Below are 16,070 nucleotides of genomic sequence, written 5' to 3' on the forward strand. Positions count from 1 at the left end.
GAAATGAGCATGAGAGCTACTGTGCTTGACTCTTTACAAATGCACTAATACAAGGAAGGAATGCATCCCCTTCAGGACAGGGAGAACTTGTAACTAAATATGAATTGCCAGTTCTTCTATCAGCGCATCTTGTGAACCTCACCAATTTAATAAATTCTGGAATTGAAAACAAACCTCACTAATGTCATTAAAAACTCACTTGCAAAAGGAAATCTGTTGTCCTTATCTGGTCTAGCCTATGTGTGACTCCAGATCCATCGTATTGCAGTTGATTCTTAAACCTCAGTTGTCAGCAATGCAATTAAGGTCAATTGGGGCAGGCAACAAACCTGTGATGCCCATGTCCCATGTGTGATGAAACTACATAACGTATTATTAGATTAGATTACTTACAGTGTGGAAACAGGCCCTTCGGCCCAACAAGTCCACACTGACCCGCTGAAGCGCAACCCACCCATACCCCTACATTTACCCCTTACCTAAGGCTACGGGCAATTTAGCATGGCCAATTCACCTGAATTGAATTCATTCACCTGACCCGCACATCTTTGTGACTGTGGGAGGAAACCGGAGCACCCGGAGGAAACCCACGCAGACACGGGGGAGAACGTGCAAACTCCACACAGTCAGTCGTCTGAGTCGGGAATTGAACCCGGGTCTCGGGCGCTGTGAGGCAGCAGTGCTAACCACTGTGCCACCGTGCCGCCCTGGAGACTTAGGGCTTAGATTCAATGTAAATGAGTTTTAATTTTTGATTTTGTAAAGTTTTTTGCCTTTTTTTTAAAAAGGTTCAAAACAAAAATTTGAACAGTGAATTCAAACATTTACAAGAAATCAAGTGATCTAAGCTCACTCATCATCTGGCCATCTGGGGAGGTAATTGCTAAGCTGTTTGATTTGAGTTTGATCTCCTGAGTCAGAGAAAATCACAAACAGATTTGTTCAGAGACCTTATTTAGAACTGCAAAAGTGCTCTTAGTAGCAGTGTTCAAATAATCTGGCTGGGAGAAGTCCTGAATTTCTAAACAGTGAACTCCACAAGTCCAACTCCCTGGAGTTGTCAGAACTGGACATCCTACAAGGGAAGTCAGACTTGATATTTTGGGTCCGGTGACCCTTCCTCAGAACTGCAGTTAATTCTGATTTCTCTTCGCAGACGCTGCCATGCCAGCAATTTCTGATTTTTAAGAGTCAAAACTTTACACCATCTGTATTTTTCATTTTGACATCCTACAGGATCCATTTATATTATGAGTTTAGGGAGTCAAGATGGAGTGATGCATGAGAAGTTTATTTTAAAGGATTCTGTGACGTTAGCTGAAGAAAATAGTGCAGAAATTTACTAAAAGAGAATCAATGTTAGCTGTGCAAGCTAAACAAGAAGAATGGGGTGGGTGTGATGCTTCAGGGGTTTGAATATCTTTAAGGCCAAAGGGATGAATTTTTCTTCCTGATATTTGCAATGTAATTCTCCAATTGTTCTTTACTCGTCTAATTTTTTTGTGTGTGGAGAAATTGTTTTTGTTAAAAGTACATTGATAGCCTGCTATGAATATTTGCAATGAGTGACCTCATGAACAAAAAGAAAAATAAGGCTTGTAGTTTAGTGAGCCAGATTTCAATTTGAAATCTTACTTGCCTAGTAATACCATTGGTGGGGAACATAACAAAATTAAAAAAACAAAAGTACAGAGGAGAATATTCATACTACATGCAATTGTGATGGCAGAGCAGAGCTGTGATCTCCAGATGTAGAGATTTTAATTTTTTGCCATGCCTGGTCACACTAATCTTTGTTTATGATGTTTGGGGCTGTTTTGGTAAAATTTCCATTACAGCAATTTGGCTTGCCTGAGCCGCAGGAACCCATATCTTGAGCTGAGAGAATACAAAGGTCATGGTACCTTAAAATGGAGAAGTTTGGAATTTAAAAGACTCTTTGCAATATGTAAGTGTCATAGGCAAAGCATTTTTTACCTATGCCTAATTACCATCTGAAGGTGTTTTTGTTCTGCCTTCTTAAACACTATAATCCATGTAGTATAGTTAGTCTTTGTTCAAGGATTTTGATTCAGTAACAGTGAAGAAAGGAAAATATAGTTTCAATCGAGAGAACTAGGTGGTTTGGCACATCACCATGTTGGTGGTGGTGATGCTCCCATTTGATGTCTTTGTTCCCCTCATTGATGTCTTTTGTACTGATGTACTGGATTCCCATCATTGAGGCTGGGATGTCCCCATGTAATGTTGAAAGATTAAATTGGACTATCTCTCTAGACTTTAATGTAATGTTAAAGGGTTAAACTGTGCTGGCTTCCTCCAGAAGCTGAATATTATGGAAGTTGGTGGGGACGACATTTCATGCAGGAATGTGGATGACTCCCACTTCATTTGGACAGCCATTTACTACTCCTCCTGCTATTGTCAGATTAAACTCTGTCAGTCCTGTCCATTCAGAAATGTTTTCATAGCCATCCCCTGAAGCTAGGACATCATTGAGTTAGGAAATCGTTTGCTTAATGATTCCCTAGGATTAGGGCATTTACATTTACATCATCTCTGAAGATGACCTCATCCTACCATTGTACCTGGGGTAATGTGGTTTTGGGGGTGGGGGAGTTGTCAGAGTAACTGCGAGCATTACTAACTGATCTCTATAAAGGGGATGTCTTTTCTTTGTTCAGGCCCTCTTTTGACTTGACTTTGCAGACTTGCGAGGAGGATCAAAGGGGTCACCTAACTTGTACAGGCTTTAAACTTTAACTGGTTGCAGAATTTGGTGTGTGCGAATTGCATCTTGTGTGTGAAAACGCTGGGAAAAGAACCTAACACTGTGGGACTGCCGCCTTTAATTGTATAATTGTGCATCACTGTTCATGAGTGGATGTGGTAAGATCGCTGAGCTTTGCAATCCATTGGTTGAGTTTTTGGCAAGGTGATAGCTCACTAATACTCTCTCTCTTTATTTCAGCTCTGAAGAGTCATCTGGACTCAACATTAGCTTGCTTTCTCTTCATGATTGCTGTCTGACCTGCTGTGACCTCCAGTATTTGTTTTTAGTACAGATTCCAACATCAGCAGTAATTTGCTCACTAATAGATTTGAGGTAGTAATCAATATTGATAGTTCTCCTTTTTTTTGTGTACAGCAAATCAAAACTGTAGACTTAAGAGTCTCTGACTTTGGTTGTGGGTAAATTGTTGGAAGTGATGATAAAAGATAGGATTTATGGACGTTTAGAAATGCAAAAATTGATTAAGGATAGTCAGCATGGTTTTGTGAGGAAAGTTGATAGAGTTTTTTGAGGAAATTACTGATGGCAGAGCAATAGAAGTTTATATGGATTTTATTGAAGATTTGGACAAGATTCTGCATGGTAAACTAATTAGTAAAGTTGGGTCACGTGGAATTCAGGCTGAGCTTGCCAGTTGGATGCATAATTGGATTAATGAAAGAAGACTGAGTAATGGTGGAGGGTTGCTTATAGACTGGGGGCCTGTGACCAGCGGTGTTCCATAGTAAAGAATTTAAGTTTGTTCAAGAAATTTTTCTTTAACAATACGTGGATGTTCCTACTTGAGAAGGAGAAAAGTTAGGCTGCCTGGGTGAAATTTTCACTAGTTTCCCTTGTTTATGTTTCCAACCTACCTTAAACAAAAATACAACATTAGCCATCCTCCAGTCAGCAGACACCTCACCAGTAGTTATAGATGATGCAAATATTTCTGCAAGGGATCTCGTAATTACCTCTCTCATTCCTACAACATTCTCAAGGATTCCTGATGAAGAACTTATGTTCGAAACATCTACTCTCCTGCTCCTCTGCAGATTGACTGGCTGTGCTTTTCCAGCACCATGTTCTTGTCCATCTCTTGGCCAAGTTTCTGTAATAGCTATGATGTCCCCATCCATATTTTTAAACATGTTGAGTTCATCAGCCTTAGCCATAAGACCCCTTGCACTGAAATAAATGTAATTTAGCTCTTTAGAGTAACTACGTTCTCTGATTGTCACTTGTCGTCTTTTCTAATTGATGAGCTGTCCTCACATTCAGAACCTTTCCCCATCAACCTTCTGTTTACACTGCTACTTAGAGTGGGGGGAGTGGAAGAATTCTATCAGTATAAAGTCTCCCTTTAATGTAATGAGCAAATCTCCCTGCTAAGATATTGGTCCCTCTTGCAGTTTAGGTCAGATCCATCTTTTTGAACAGGTCTTTTCTATCCCAAAAGGCATTGCAATTGTCCAAAGCCTTGAATTTCTGTACAGTACACCAGATCTGCAGACATTGATTTATCGCCTTTAACCTTTTATTCCTTCCCTCATTCGAGTTTGGTATTGGAGAAAACCAGAAATTTAATACTTTTTCTAACGTTCTATTTTGTAGTCTTCTACCTAACCTCTTGAATTCAAACTCTGCTGCTTTAATCTTTCCCTAAAAATGTCATTGCTGCCAGTGTGAACAATAATTACTGTACTGATTTCTCAATTTCATCTTTATGCTTGGAATATTTAGAGAAGTCCTTATTCCACCAGGAAAGCAACAAACCATCCTAAATTTACGGTCACTGCTGCAGAATCTCTTGTCTATGCTCCTGACAGGAGTGTCCCCATTAACAACTCTATTAAATTTTGTCAAGCACTGCTTAACAAAAGAACCATTCCAAGTGTCCAATATCCAATATCCTTCCATTTTCCTTGGAGAGACTAGTCCGCTCTATAGTTCTAAAACCTGAACATTTGTTTGACAGGGGTGTGGCCACCACAGACCTTTTGAACTACCTTCTTACCTTTTTCCAACTGGAAGATATTTTCATTTTGTGGGGATGACCAAAGATAAACAATGAATAAATGAAATGTGAAATTCAGGCCAAACTTCAGTCGCCAGGGTGGTGAGAATGTGAAACTTGCTACCTCAGGGAGTGTTTGATATGGGCAGGATAGATGCATTTAAAGAATGATTAGCTAAGTAACAAGGGAGAAAGGAATAAAAAATGTTTTGCTGGAGTTAGACAAAGATTGAGGGGAGAGTGAGTGAGTGGGAGCATTCCTATGGAGCATTTGTCTGGGTCAAATAACTTGCGTTTTTGTGCTGTGAAATTCCAATACAGGATAGTTCTTTAACACAATGGTTGCGTTCTTGTGTAACCCCACATTGTTTCTAAAGCACACTTTTTCTATAACGCTTAGCGTTGATGTCATTGCATTACAGCCAACACACATTTTAAAAGTTCACGCTTCAGAAACAGCGTCCCCAGTTGTGTTAACAAAACGTGTTATTGTAGAATGGCCTGTAATTTAATGGACTGTGTGAAAATTTTTTGTGCACTTGTTTAAAGTATTTTTGAATGAAACCTCAACAGGATGAAGTACTGATGGAATAATGATGGAACAATGAGATGAATTGCATGTGTATTTCTCAGCGTGTTTTCTAGTGGTGACCCTTTGACTTTTTATAGGTCTTTAGAGTAATCTCGGCAATGCTTTAACTGAAATAATACAGGTGAAATTGATTAATTATTGTCAAATGTACCCTAGATACAGTGAAAAGTTTTGGTTTTTGTGCAGTACAGGCAGATCATACTGCTCAAAATACATAAGAGCAGTAGGTCAAAGGTGAGGAATGCAAAGCGTTAAGTGCACAAAGAGTGAGATCAACATTTAAATTTAACATTTGAGGTCCATTCAGAAGTCTTAACAGCGGGGAAGAAGCTGTTCCTGAACTAGTTGATGCCTGTGTTTAAGCTTTTATATCTTCTGCCCGATGGTTGAAAGAGATTATAACCATGGGTGGAGCCGTTGATCGTGTTGGCTACCATTCCAAGGCAGCAAGGAATATAGATGGAGTCAATGAAAAGATGTTCACATTGTGTGATGGGCTAGGCTGTGTTCACAATTCTCTGTAGTTTTGAACAATCCTGGAAAGAGATTGAATGAAAATATAATTTTTATATCCTAGAATTCAGATCATGTCCAGAAATCTGAACTTTATTAAACTGTTTCTAATATCCTTTGAATTTCTACATGAAATTCATGTTATGAAAATATTGGTTCTTTGCATTAAAAATTACTTTTTCCATGATGCAACAAGCTAACTTGTCTCATTTTATTCCTAATCATTCTCCTTTTTTTTTCTCTCCAGCATAAAATTGACTGGAAGGAGTAGAGGATGACTGGTGATGTTGAGACAAAATCTCACCTGCATATTCAGAGTGGAGGTAAGTAACATAAGAATGTGTTGACTGTGGAATAATCGAACTTCATGGGCAAGTGTTGATTTGGTCATGACATTATGCTGAGGTTCTCCAATATAATCCCCAAAAGGATTACATGGGTGGTAGATAAATGCCACAAGTGCCATTTAACTTAACTAAAAGATAGCAATCATTAAACATAATTTATCTAACCTTCTCTACTCCTTTAGCCTTAAGGTTTCTATGGATTTTCAAGGTGACTGCAATGTGGATTTTACTGTTTTGTCTCTATAAATTGAACAAAAATATAATTTGACGAAATGTGAAGCACTGCGTTTTGATAATACCAAGGACAGGACCTGTACAGTTAATGGTGGGGCCCTGGGTGGTGTTGAAGAACCGAGAGACTTAGGGGTTCGGTACATAATTGTTTGAAAGTTACATCACAAGTAGATAGGTTGGTTAAGAAGGCATTTAATGCACTTTCCTTCATTGCTCAGACCTTTTGAGTACAGGAGTTAAGACATCATGTTGAGGTTGTAGAGGACATTGGTGCAGCCTCTACTGGAATATTGTGTCCAATTCTGGTCATCCTAATAAAGGAAAGATATTATTAAACTGGAGAGGGTTCAGAAAAGATTTCAGGATGTTGCCAGGACTGGAGGGTTTGAGTTTTAAGTATATGCTGAATAGGCTGGGACTCCTTTCATGGGAGCATTGGAGGGGTGGCCTTTTACAAGTTTATAAAATTGAGGGACAAGGATAGGATGAATGGCAAGTGTCTTTTCCCTAAACTAAGGGAGTTCAAGACTAGGGGGGGGGCATATTTTTATGGTGAGAGGAGAAAGATTTAAAAGGGACCTGAGGGTCAGTATTTTTATACACTGTGTTTCATATGTGGAATGATTTTCCAAAGTTCAAAAGATGTTTGGATTAGTGCATTAATAGGAATATGGACCAGGCATGGGCAGGCCGGACTGCTTTAATTTGGGAATGTGGTTGGCGTTGAACTGAAGGATTTGTTTCCATGCAATGTGACTGAAATTCTTTTGGTGATAAGTGAATGGAGGCACACTCCAGTTGGTTCTATGCCCATGTCTCACCACTAATTGCATAGCAGCATTACTGAACAGATAAAATCACTGCTGTAATCTCTGGAGACCAGTTATCTTGCTTGACTTTAGAGTTTGGTTGCTGAACAGTTGTTTTGAGATTAGATTGTAGTTATTGTCCTGGCTTGTTTAAAATATCGATGAAATACCTTCTTACAAACACTCATTGTAAAAATTATACTTCAGTCTTGTGTGTTAGTTCAAAACCTTGCGTTGCTTTCACCACTCATAACAGTCCTACAGGCATAGCGTACTTCACCTTTAGAGAGCAACGCAAGTTTGTAAAAACAAAATGTTCACTCTTTGAATTTTTTTTTGAAAATCAAGTGAATAAGCATGCATCTTGTCACCAATGCAGTTTAATTTCTAACTCTAGATAACTACTTCAACAACAAAGCTGCTGGACAAAATCAGCAGGCCTAGCCGAATTTGAGAGAGAAATAGTTAATATTTCAAGTTGAAATGACACTTGACACTTGACATCTTTAGGACTAAAGAAATTACGTTTGATTCAAAATGTGAACTTTGTCTCTCTTCGCAGATGTTGCTAGACTTTGAGTTTCTCCAGTTTTGTTTTGGTTTCTGATTTCTAGCACCGACAGTATTTTGCTCTTATTGATTTTATTTTCTTCTCTCGTTTTCTTTTACAGGGATTTACTGGGACCAAATTTGTTAACTTCCTAGGACAGGAAGGATAATACTGAGGACCACAAAACCATGGCATTAGATGCTTGTTTTGCAAGCGTCAGTTTATAACTCTGCTCCTTTTCAGATTGCTAGGAGTTCTATGGTGGTATGCAGTTGACCCTCTCAGGATGATTGGATAATTATGATGGCAAAAAAACAGGATGTGCGGATCCCAAACTACAGCATCAGTGTCGTGGGATTATCTGGAACAGAGAAAGAGAAGGGCCAGTGTGGTGTTGGGAAGTCATGTTTCTGCAATCGATTTGTCCGTCCTAAAGCCGATGAATTTCATCTTGATCACACGTCTGTCCTCAGCACCAGTGACTTTGGGGGCCGTGTTGTTAACAATGACCATTTTTTGTATTGGGGTGAGGTTGGTAGGACGGTGGAAGAAGGAGTTGAATGTCGAATTCATGTGGTGGAGCAAACAGAGTTCATTGATGATCAGACTTTTCAGCCGCATAGGAGCACCGCCCTACAACCCTATATTAAACGTGCTGCAGCTACCAAATTGGCATCTGCTGAAAAGCTGATGTACATTTGCACTGACCAGTTGGGTCTGGAACAAGACTTTGAACAGAAGCAGATGCCAGAAGGTAAACTACTGATTGATGGTTTCCTTCTCTGTGTAGATGTCAGCCGAGGTATGAACAGGAATTTTGAAGAGCAACTTAAGTTTGTCACAAACCTGTATAACCAAATAATAAAAACAAAAAAGCCCATTGTGGTGGTGCTGACAAAATGCGATGAAGGTGTGGAAAGGTACATACGCGAGGCGCATTCTTTCGCCATGGCAAGAAAGAACCTCCAAGTGGTGGAGACATCAGCTCGATCAAACGTCAATGTGGAATTGGCCTTTAGTACTTTAGCACAGCTAATAGATAAAAGCAGGGCAAGACCCAAAATAACTCCATATTATGAAGCATTGAAACAACAAAGTCAGCTGATCGCTCATGGAAAAGATAAGTATGAATTTATCATTAGCCACTGTGTCACCCATCATAATGAAAGTTGGATGAATGCGACTAGAAAAATGCAAATGAAACCTGAATTCCAGGAGTATGTGGATCTAGAAGGAACTCTGAAGGCCAAAAAGCTGTTTGCACAGCATGTCCTGATGCTCAAGGACAAGCACATTGAACATTTAAAGAACAAATACCTTAATAGACTTGTGCTCGCTCTTGATGCCCTATTTCCAGATCTGAATGAGATTGAAAACTTGAACTGGCCCTTGGCACAGCAGAGATTGAAGACCAAGCAGGACTTCTCAACCTGGTTTGTTGTCCTTAGCGAGACACCATGGGATAAAACCGATCATATTGACAAAGTGGATGACGACCGAATTCCATTTGACCTGTTGGCTGGAAAATGTGCAGAAGATCAATTCAGAAAACATTTGGAGAAACTGAAGAATGAAAGAAAGAGAGCTGAGATGAGGAAAGCTTTCAAAGAAAATCTGGGATCGTCTCCTTTCATAACCCCTGGAAAACCGTGGGAAGAGGCGAGGAGTTTTGTTATGAATGAGGAATTTTATCAATGGCTCCAAGAGTCTGAGTACCAAGATATTTACAGTAGACATCAACGTGAGATTATTGATAAAGCCAAGGATCAGTTTCAGGAATTGCTTTTAGAGTATTCTGAGTTGTTTTATGAATTAGAGTTGGACGCGAAGCCCAGCAAGGAGAAAATGGGTCTCATTCAGGATGTTTTGGGTGAAGAACAACGATTTAAGGCACTTCAAAAGCTGCAAGCTGAGCGGGATGCCCTTGTCTTGAAACACATTCACTTTGTATACCATCCGACAAAAGAGACTTGTCCAAACAGTCAAAAATGTATGGACAGTAAAGTTGAACAGTTACTGGCTGCTCGATTTAATCGATCTTCTGATCGAAGTCTTGTGAACTCCCATTTGCACTCTAGTGCTGACAAACTCAACCTTGTACTTCTTGGCAAGGATGGGCTTGCACATGAACTGGCTAATGAGATTAGAGTCCTGTGTACTGATGATAAGTATGTGCTTGAGGGCAAAATGTATGAATTATCATTACGACCAATAGAAGGAAATGTGAAACATCGGGTTAATTCTTTTCAGACACCTACCTTTCAACCTCATGGTTGCCTTTGCCTCTACAACTCCAAAGAATCACTGTATTACATAAAGGAGAGCTTAGAGAAACTGAAAGAGTCGACGTTAGACCGAAGGGACAATCACTTAGCACAGCTGCCTCTAACCCTAGTTTTAGCAAACAAAAGGGAGAGTGGTGGAGAAACACTACAAGCTTTGAGGAACCATGGTCAACAACTTGCCAACAAATTGCAATGCCTTTTTGTTGATGTAACGTCACACAGTGTAGGTTCTGGGCGAAACTTCAGTGAATTGCAAATCAGTCAGGCTTTGAAAGGCTTGTTGGATACCATGAAACGCAATTTGAATCTAGTAAGTGCATCCCCCAGCATTAAGGACTTAACTGATGCAGATCTTCGGGTAGTCATGTGTTTGATGTGTGGTGACTTATTTAATGTGGATGAAGTCCTCCTCTCCATCATTCAACCTCATTTTTGTAGTTCATTGCAGCCTTTGAACAGCAATTCAGTAGTGCTTGAATTAACAATTGGAGCAGTACGTAGAAGTGTTGAAGTATCAATCCTTTCCTATCATTCCTCTTTCAATATAAGGAAAAACCAGTTAGTCCATGGATACATTGTTTTTTATTTGGCTAGGCGCAAAGCTTCTTTAGCAATGCTCCGTGCCTTTCTCTCAGATGTGCAAGACATCATACCTATTCAGCTAGTAGCAATCACTGAAGGAACTGAGGTGTCAGAGAGTGATGTTTCACGGGACCAGCTTGAAGAAGGCCAGGAAATTGCTCATGAAATCTGTGGAAGGTTTACTGCAATTTCTAGTGGACAGCCATTCCAATACAATGCGGAGATCTTTGCTAAATTTTTCAGAGATGCAACTGAAAAAAAAATCTTTGTTGAAGCTTCACACATGTATGACAATGCAGCAGAAGCCTGCAGCAACCCAGAAGATGTGTTTAACCTTTCTCCCAGGCCTGGCTCACCACTCAATAATTCAAACTGCTTTGACTACGAGGAGGACATTGAAGGTCCGCCACCCTATGTTGCACTTCAAGATGAAACTTCTGGGCCTCCATTGGCAAAAGAGCACTCTAAGCTCTTAATGGACCTTGAAGGGAATGATAGTTACTCACTATACAGCACTCCCAGCTCTTTTGAGAGGCTAAATAACAAAGTACCTCCTCCTGTAAAACCAAAGCCAATGGTACATTTTGACAAACTGATGAAGAAAATGGATTCCTCTGAAGGAAAGGAACCAGTCAGCAAAGAAATGCCAAGAAAGCCTTCAACAGTAAGTTGGGCACCTTCTGATGATGGATCATACACCTCTGATTATGCAGAACCGATAGACACTTTGGTGAGACCAAGAGGGGATGAAGAGAATATCTATTCAGTACCACATGACAGCACCCAAGGCAAAATTATTACAATTCGGAATTCCATTTCTGCAAAATCACAATCAAATGGAAGTGGTAATGGGTCAGATAGTGAAATGGACATCAGTTCTTTGGAGCGCCAGAGAAAACTTTCTTCTGTGAGCAAACCATTGTTGTACAGAGACCGGTCCAAAAGACTAGGCAGGTTTGCAAGTTACCGAACAAGTTTCAGTGTTGGTAGTGATGATGAGCTTGGGTCTGTGTCATCACAGAAGAAAGCAGAAGCTGATTCTTCACTTCCAAAGGGAGATACTGCAACGAATACGTTTGAACCGGATGGAGATGAGTCAAAGCGAGGGAAGCTGCTTCGTAGTTTGAGAAGACCAACATCAAGGGTAAGAGTCCTGACTTCAATACAGAATTCTGAAATGACTATGAACTAAAAGGCATGTACTCCAGTCATAATTTTAAGTATGGGAAAATGATACAGAAGAGATGAAATTTGACGTATAATAACTAACAAATTTCATTTTCTAAGGTTTGCCACACGTGGCATTGTTGTGGTCACCTGACAGGCCTAGTCTTTCAGAAGCCTGGATTAATGATTTGGAAGCACAAGTTCCAACCCTGCTTTGACCTGTGAGAATTTAGTTTAATTAAATCTGGAATGTAAAATTTGCTCTGGATTAGGAATCTTGACCATCCACTAACAAGTTGTCTGAAAAATCCCATTTACTCGCTAGTGCTCTTTTAGGAAAGGATCTCCTGCTTCTTGCCCTTCTCTGGTCTGGATATGCCTTCAGATCTGCCAGACATGGAGTTGACTCTTAACTTCTCTCCTAAATGGCCTGGCAATTCTCCCAGCAAGGAAACAACACTATCTTTTGAGAGAATTGGGGATGGGCAATAATTTCTGGTTTTCTAGTATTGCCCACTTGCATAAAGAACACAAAGTATATTGCTTTTGTGTTTCCAAAGAATTTTTAAAAAACTATAATTTTGCACATGAACTTTATACATGTAGAGGCATATTTTGCACTGTACAACTCGCAAATACTCAAGGTACTAAGGCTTGCTGTTGGTAGAGGTATTTTATAGTGATTAATTGAATATCGACTAAGAGGAGATCTGGAATGATGAAGTTTATTAGATTCAGTGCTAAATCTCTTACAACAAATGGACACAGTCACTGAGCAGTTTGCATTTATCCAATGCCACTAATGTAGGAAAAGACCCCAAGGCATTTCACAGTTGAACAAACGTTGACAGTGACCCTGTCAATATTAGAATGGCTAGCTAACAACTTGGTTGAAAAGAGTGATTTTGATGGTTTTTGGAGAGATATGGCTGAATATACTGCTGTAAATGGGTCAAAGAGACTTTGGGTTGGGGCCTATGGGCCCCTAGAACTTTAGGTTAACTTTTAATGCTTCTCTGTTGCACAAAGTTAGATTTTTATGTTTGAGTGCTGATGTGATGGTGGAACTCTAACTTTTAAACTTGGAGTTAGAGATGTTGTGAATCTAGTGAAGCTAATGCAGCTATATTTATGCACTAGGTAAAAACAATGACTGCAGATGCTGGAAACCAGATTCTGGATTAGTGGTGCTGGAAGAGCACAGCAGTTCAGGCAGCACTAATCCAGAACCTGGTTTCCAGCATCTGCAGTCATTGTTTTTACCTCGTTGATTTTAACCCTACTGTGAATCCTCTTGCAAGGATGCCTGCCTTGAAGAAGTTTTCCTCCTCTCTCTACAGGATTCTCAGGGAGTCCCTCTCCCACTGCAACTCCCAGGTCATTTCCTCTGTTTTGAAGCTCTTCAACCATGTCGTGACTTTCTCGCCACCCCCACCCTCCTCTAGCTTATCTCTCCACGCTTCAGGCTCACTGCCTTGATTTCTGATGAAGGGCTTTTGCCCGAAACATCGATTTCGCTGCTCCTTGGATGCTGCCTGAACTGCTGTGCTCTTCTAGCACCACTAATCCAGAAAATTTATGCACTAGACCATTTGAAAACTTGTGTTCAACAGCGTCTTGTCTTGAGTAACAGCTGCTCTTATTAAAAGGAATTTGAAGTTCTCCTCCAGCGATTGCCAACTACCTTAAGTTTCAATTTTGAAAAGTTACTACACAAATAGAATAATATTCTGTCTTGAAGGTACAAAGGACTGCTTCAGAAGGTCTTTGAATTCAGCCCATGTTAGCAGATAGGTTTATAAAGCCATTAAGGTCCATTCTAGTTTTAACAATTGGGCCCATAACATTTTTTTAAAATATTCCATTTCATTTGATTTTCAGTGGTTGACCTTAGCTTGCTTTTAGCCCTGTAATCACAGGGAGTCTCATCTTTTGACGGTCTTCTACTTCTGCGTCGTCCTTTTTTCTTTTGTCTCTTCTGTCTTAGTATTTTTCACCCCTTTCCTTCAAAATAAAATGCTGTGCTTGTGTTGGAAACAGCTGACTACCCACTCGTGTGAGAACTGATATTACCATTTCTGAGCTGGTTAAATACAGGATGAACCACACTGGAAAGTGCATGATTGTGGTTGGCTGTCATACACCATGCACTAAAATTCCTATTTAACACTCAATATCTTTGCCCACAAGTATAGTTTAAGACACATAATTATAAACTGTTAATGCTTGTTCACATCTTGTTTAAATAAGGAATTCTTCCCTCCGTTCAATTTTCTGTTGCAGACCTATCTCCGTATTGACCTTTTCAAGGATGACATTTATTCCCAGTCACCAGTTTGAGTGGTGTTTCTTCACTTGACTGAGCAGGCCAATTTCTTGACCCACAGATGTATGGGAAAAGATGATCCACAAATCAGTGGGGTGTTATGGACCAGACCAGACCAAAACCCCCTTAAGATTTATTTAGAAGATAGCCTGGATCCCAACTTTTCTTACTTTGAAAGGCAACTGTAAGGCATTGTGTTCCAGATGCAATTCGATTTGTCAAACTACCAGGCTTGAGGCAAAACCTATTCCATTCTTGCATTCCAGTTAAAGTACAGACAAAATGGTATTTTTTTAGCTTAACCGTGACTGTCAAAATACCGAACAAGATAATATATGTTTACTACCACTGATTAGCTGTCCCAGGATAGTAACATCCTGTAAACACCCTTGGCAAAGACATTCAGTAGCATCGATGTTTCAATGGAATTCTATAGTCTAGGAGGAAAGAATATCAAGAGAAAACTTTATCTCTAAAATACAGAACTCAAGTGTTTTGCTGTAGTAAGGAAGGATGAATAGCAGTTTCCAAACTCCAGCTACTGGAAGTTAAACTAAAGTCCTGGTTCTTGGGAACTTTATCCCATCCCTTCATACTGCTTCTCTTCAAACTGTTAAAAGAAAACCCAAGGTGCCTCAAGCTATTTATTGGATTGGAAGTGTGCTCATCACATCTGTCTCAACCTCTCTTCATAGAACAACCATGACACATACACCTCTTTAAAACCATAATATTGTCATAGGGTCCAGATTGCTGGATTGGCTTCCTTTCTTTTTCACACTCTGCCTCATCATTAAAATGTAACCCAAAGCATGATAGAGCTTGATGGACACATTGTTACCATTTTAAATGATTGGTTACAATTCCTCCAAGTTATTAATGTCAGTGCCGCTGTCCTTTAAGGAAATCTTTTACAATGTCTTTTGAGTGCTTTCTTTGTTCTTCCCTGGAATGTCAGCTATTTGTGGATTGAAGAAAAGGACCTGGTAGGCATAATGGTTATGGCCATTCGGTCAGTATCCAGTCCACTGAATTTGATTTTTTTTTGCAATATTTTTATGAATGTTTTGTAGAGCTAGCTTCAAGAGGAACGCAATATTTTTCGTGAGATTTTCCCATTGAATCTACAGTGTGCAGCAGATATGTTGCTGATGGAATTTCTTTCACTCTCTTATTTGTTACTAAATGCACCATCAAAATCTTACTAATCCTCTGTCCACCAGGACTATAGATGGTCTTTATTAACACTAACTAGTTTTATAGCAGGCTGATCTGGTACAGCTGATCTAATGCCCGACCTCCTCGTCAATGGTGACCTTTTGAGAGAAGTGATACTGCTCTTTGAGAATATCTCTTTCATAGGTGAATAGTGGCAAATTTGGTTGATCCAAGCTTCATGTTGGCAACATGCAAGAATAGACTGACTTTATACAATGAATTGAGGAGAGAGAGAATGTCTTGCTAATTTGGTGTAAAGTGGGAATCAACACTGTAGTTATCTACAAAAAATGTCTGAGTTAATTTTGGTTTGGACATGAATGAGTACAAAGGGTTTTCCATCAAGATAGATGTAAAGAGAAAAGGGAAGTGAGAAGTTTGGACAGAAGAGTAAGCAGCAATAAATGACAAAAAAAACTAATAAGAGTAATTTAGAGTACAAGAAGAGGAAGCTAGCCAGAAAAATGAAAACAAATGGTAAGATTTGCAGTAAGTACTTAAAATGTGAACTGAGTTATGGTCAGGGACTTAAAACGGAAAATAAGCAGATAGCAGATTAATTGAATGAATGTTTTATTTCATTGCTCACTATAGAGGACGAAAGTAACATCTCAGAAGCAGCACTACATCAGGAAATGGAAGTGGTTGGAGGGGGAG

At 39.6% G+C, this 16,070-nt stretch overlaps 1 protein-coding gene across 3 annotated transcripts in view; it reads left to right on the plus strand.

Annotated features, from left to right (window-relative positions):
• Positions 1-16,070, plus strand: part of arhgap35a (Rho GTPase activating protein 35a) — a 143,924-nt gene that overhangs the window by 41,081 nt on the left and 86,773 nt on the right. For all 3 annotated transcript variants that reach the window (XM_060855936.1, XM_060855938.1, XM_060855937.1), the window contains exons 2-3: positions 6,143-6,218; positions 7,957-11,846. In XM_060855936.1, the coding sequence (XP_060711919.1) occupies positions 8,136-11,846 (3,711 nt within the window). In that variant the 5' untranslated portion in view covers positions 6,143-6,218; positions 7,957-8,135. The remainder of the gene's footprint in view (positions 1-6,142; positions 6,219-7,956; positions 11,847-16,070) is intronic.

The sequence above is a fragment of the Hemiscyllium ocellatum genome, chromosome 47 (genome assembly GCF_020745735.1).
Source record: "Hemiscyllium ocellatum isolate sHemOce1 chromosome 47, sHemOce1.pat.X.cur, whole genome shotgun sequence".
Lineage (NCBI taxonomy): Eukaryota > Metazoa > Chordata > Chondrichthyes > Orectolobiformes > Hemiscylliidae > Hemiscyllium > Hemiscyllium ocellatum.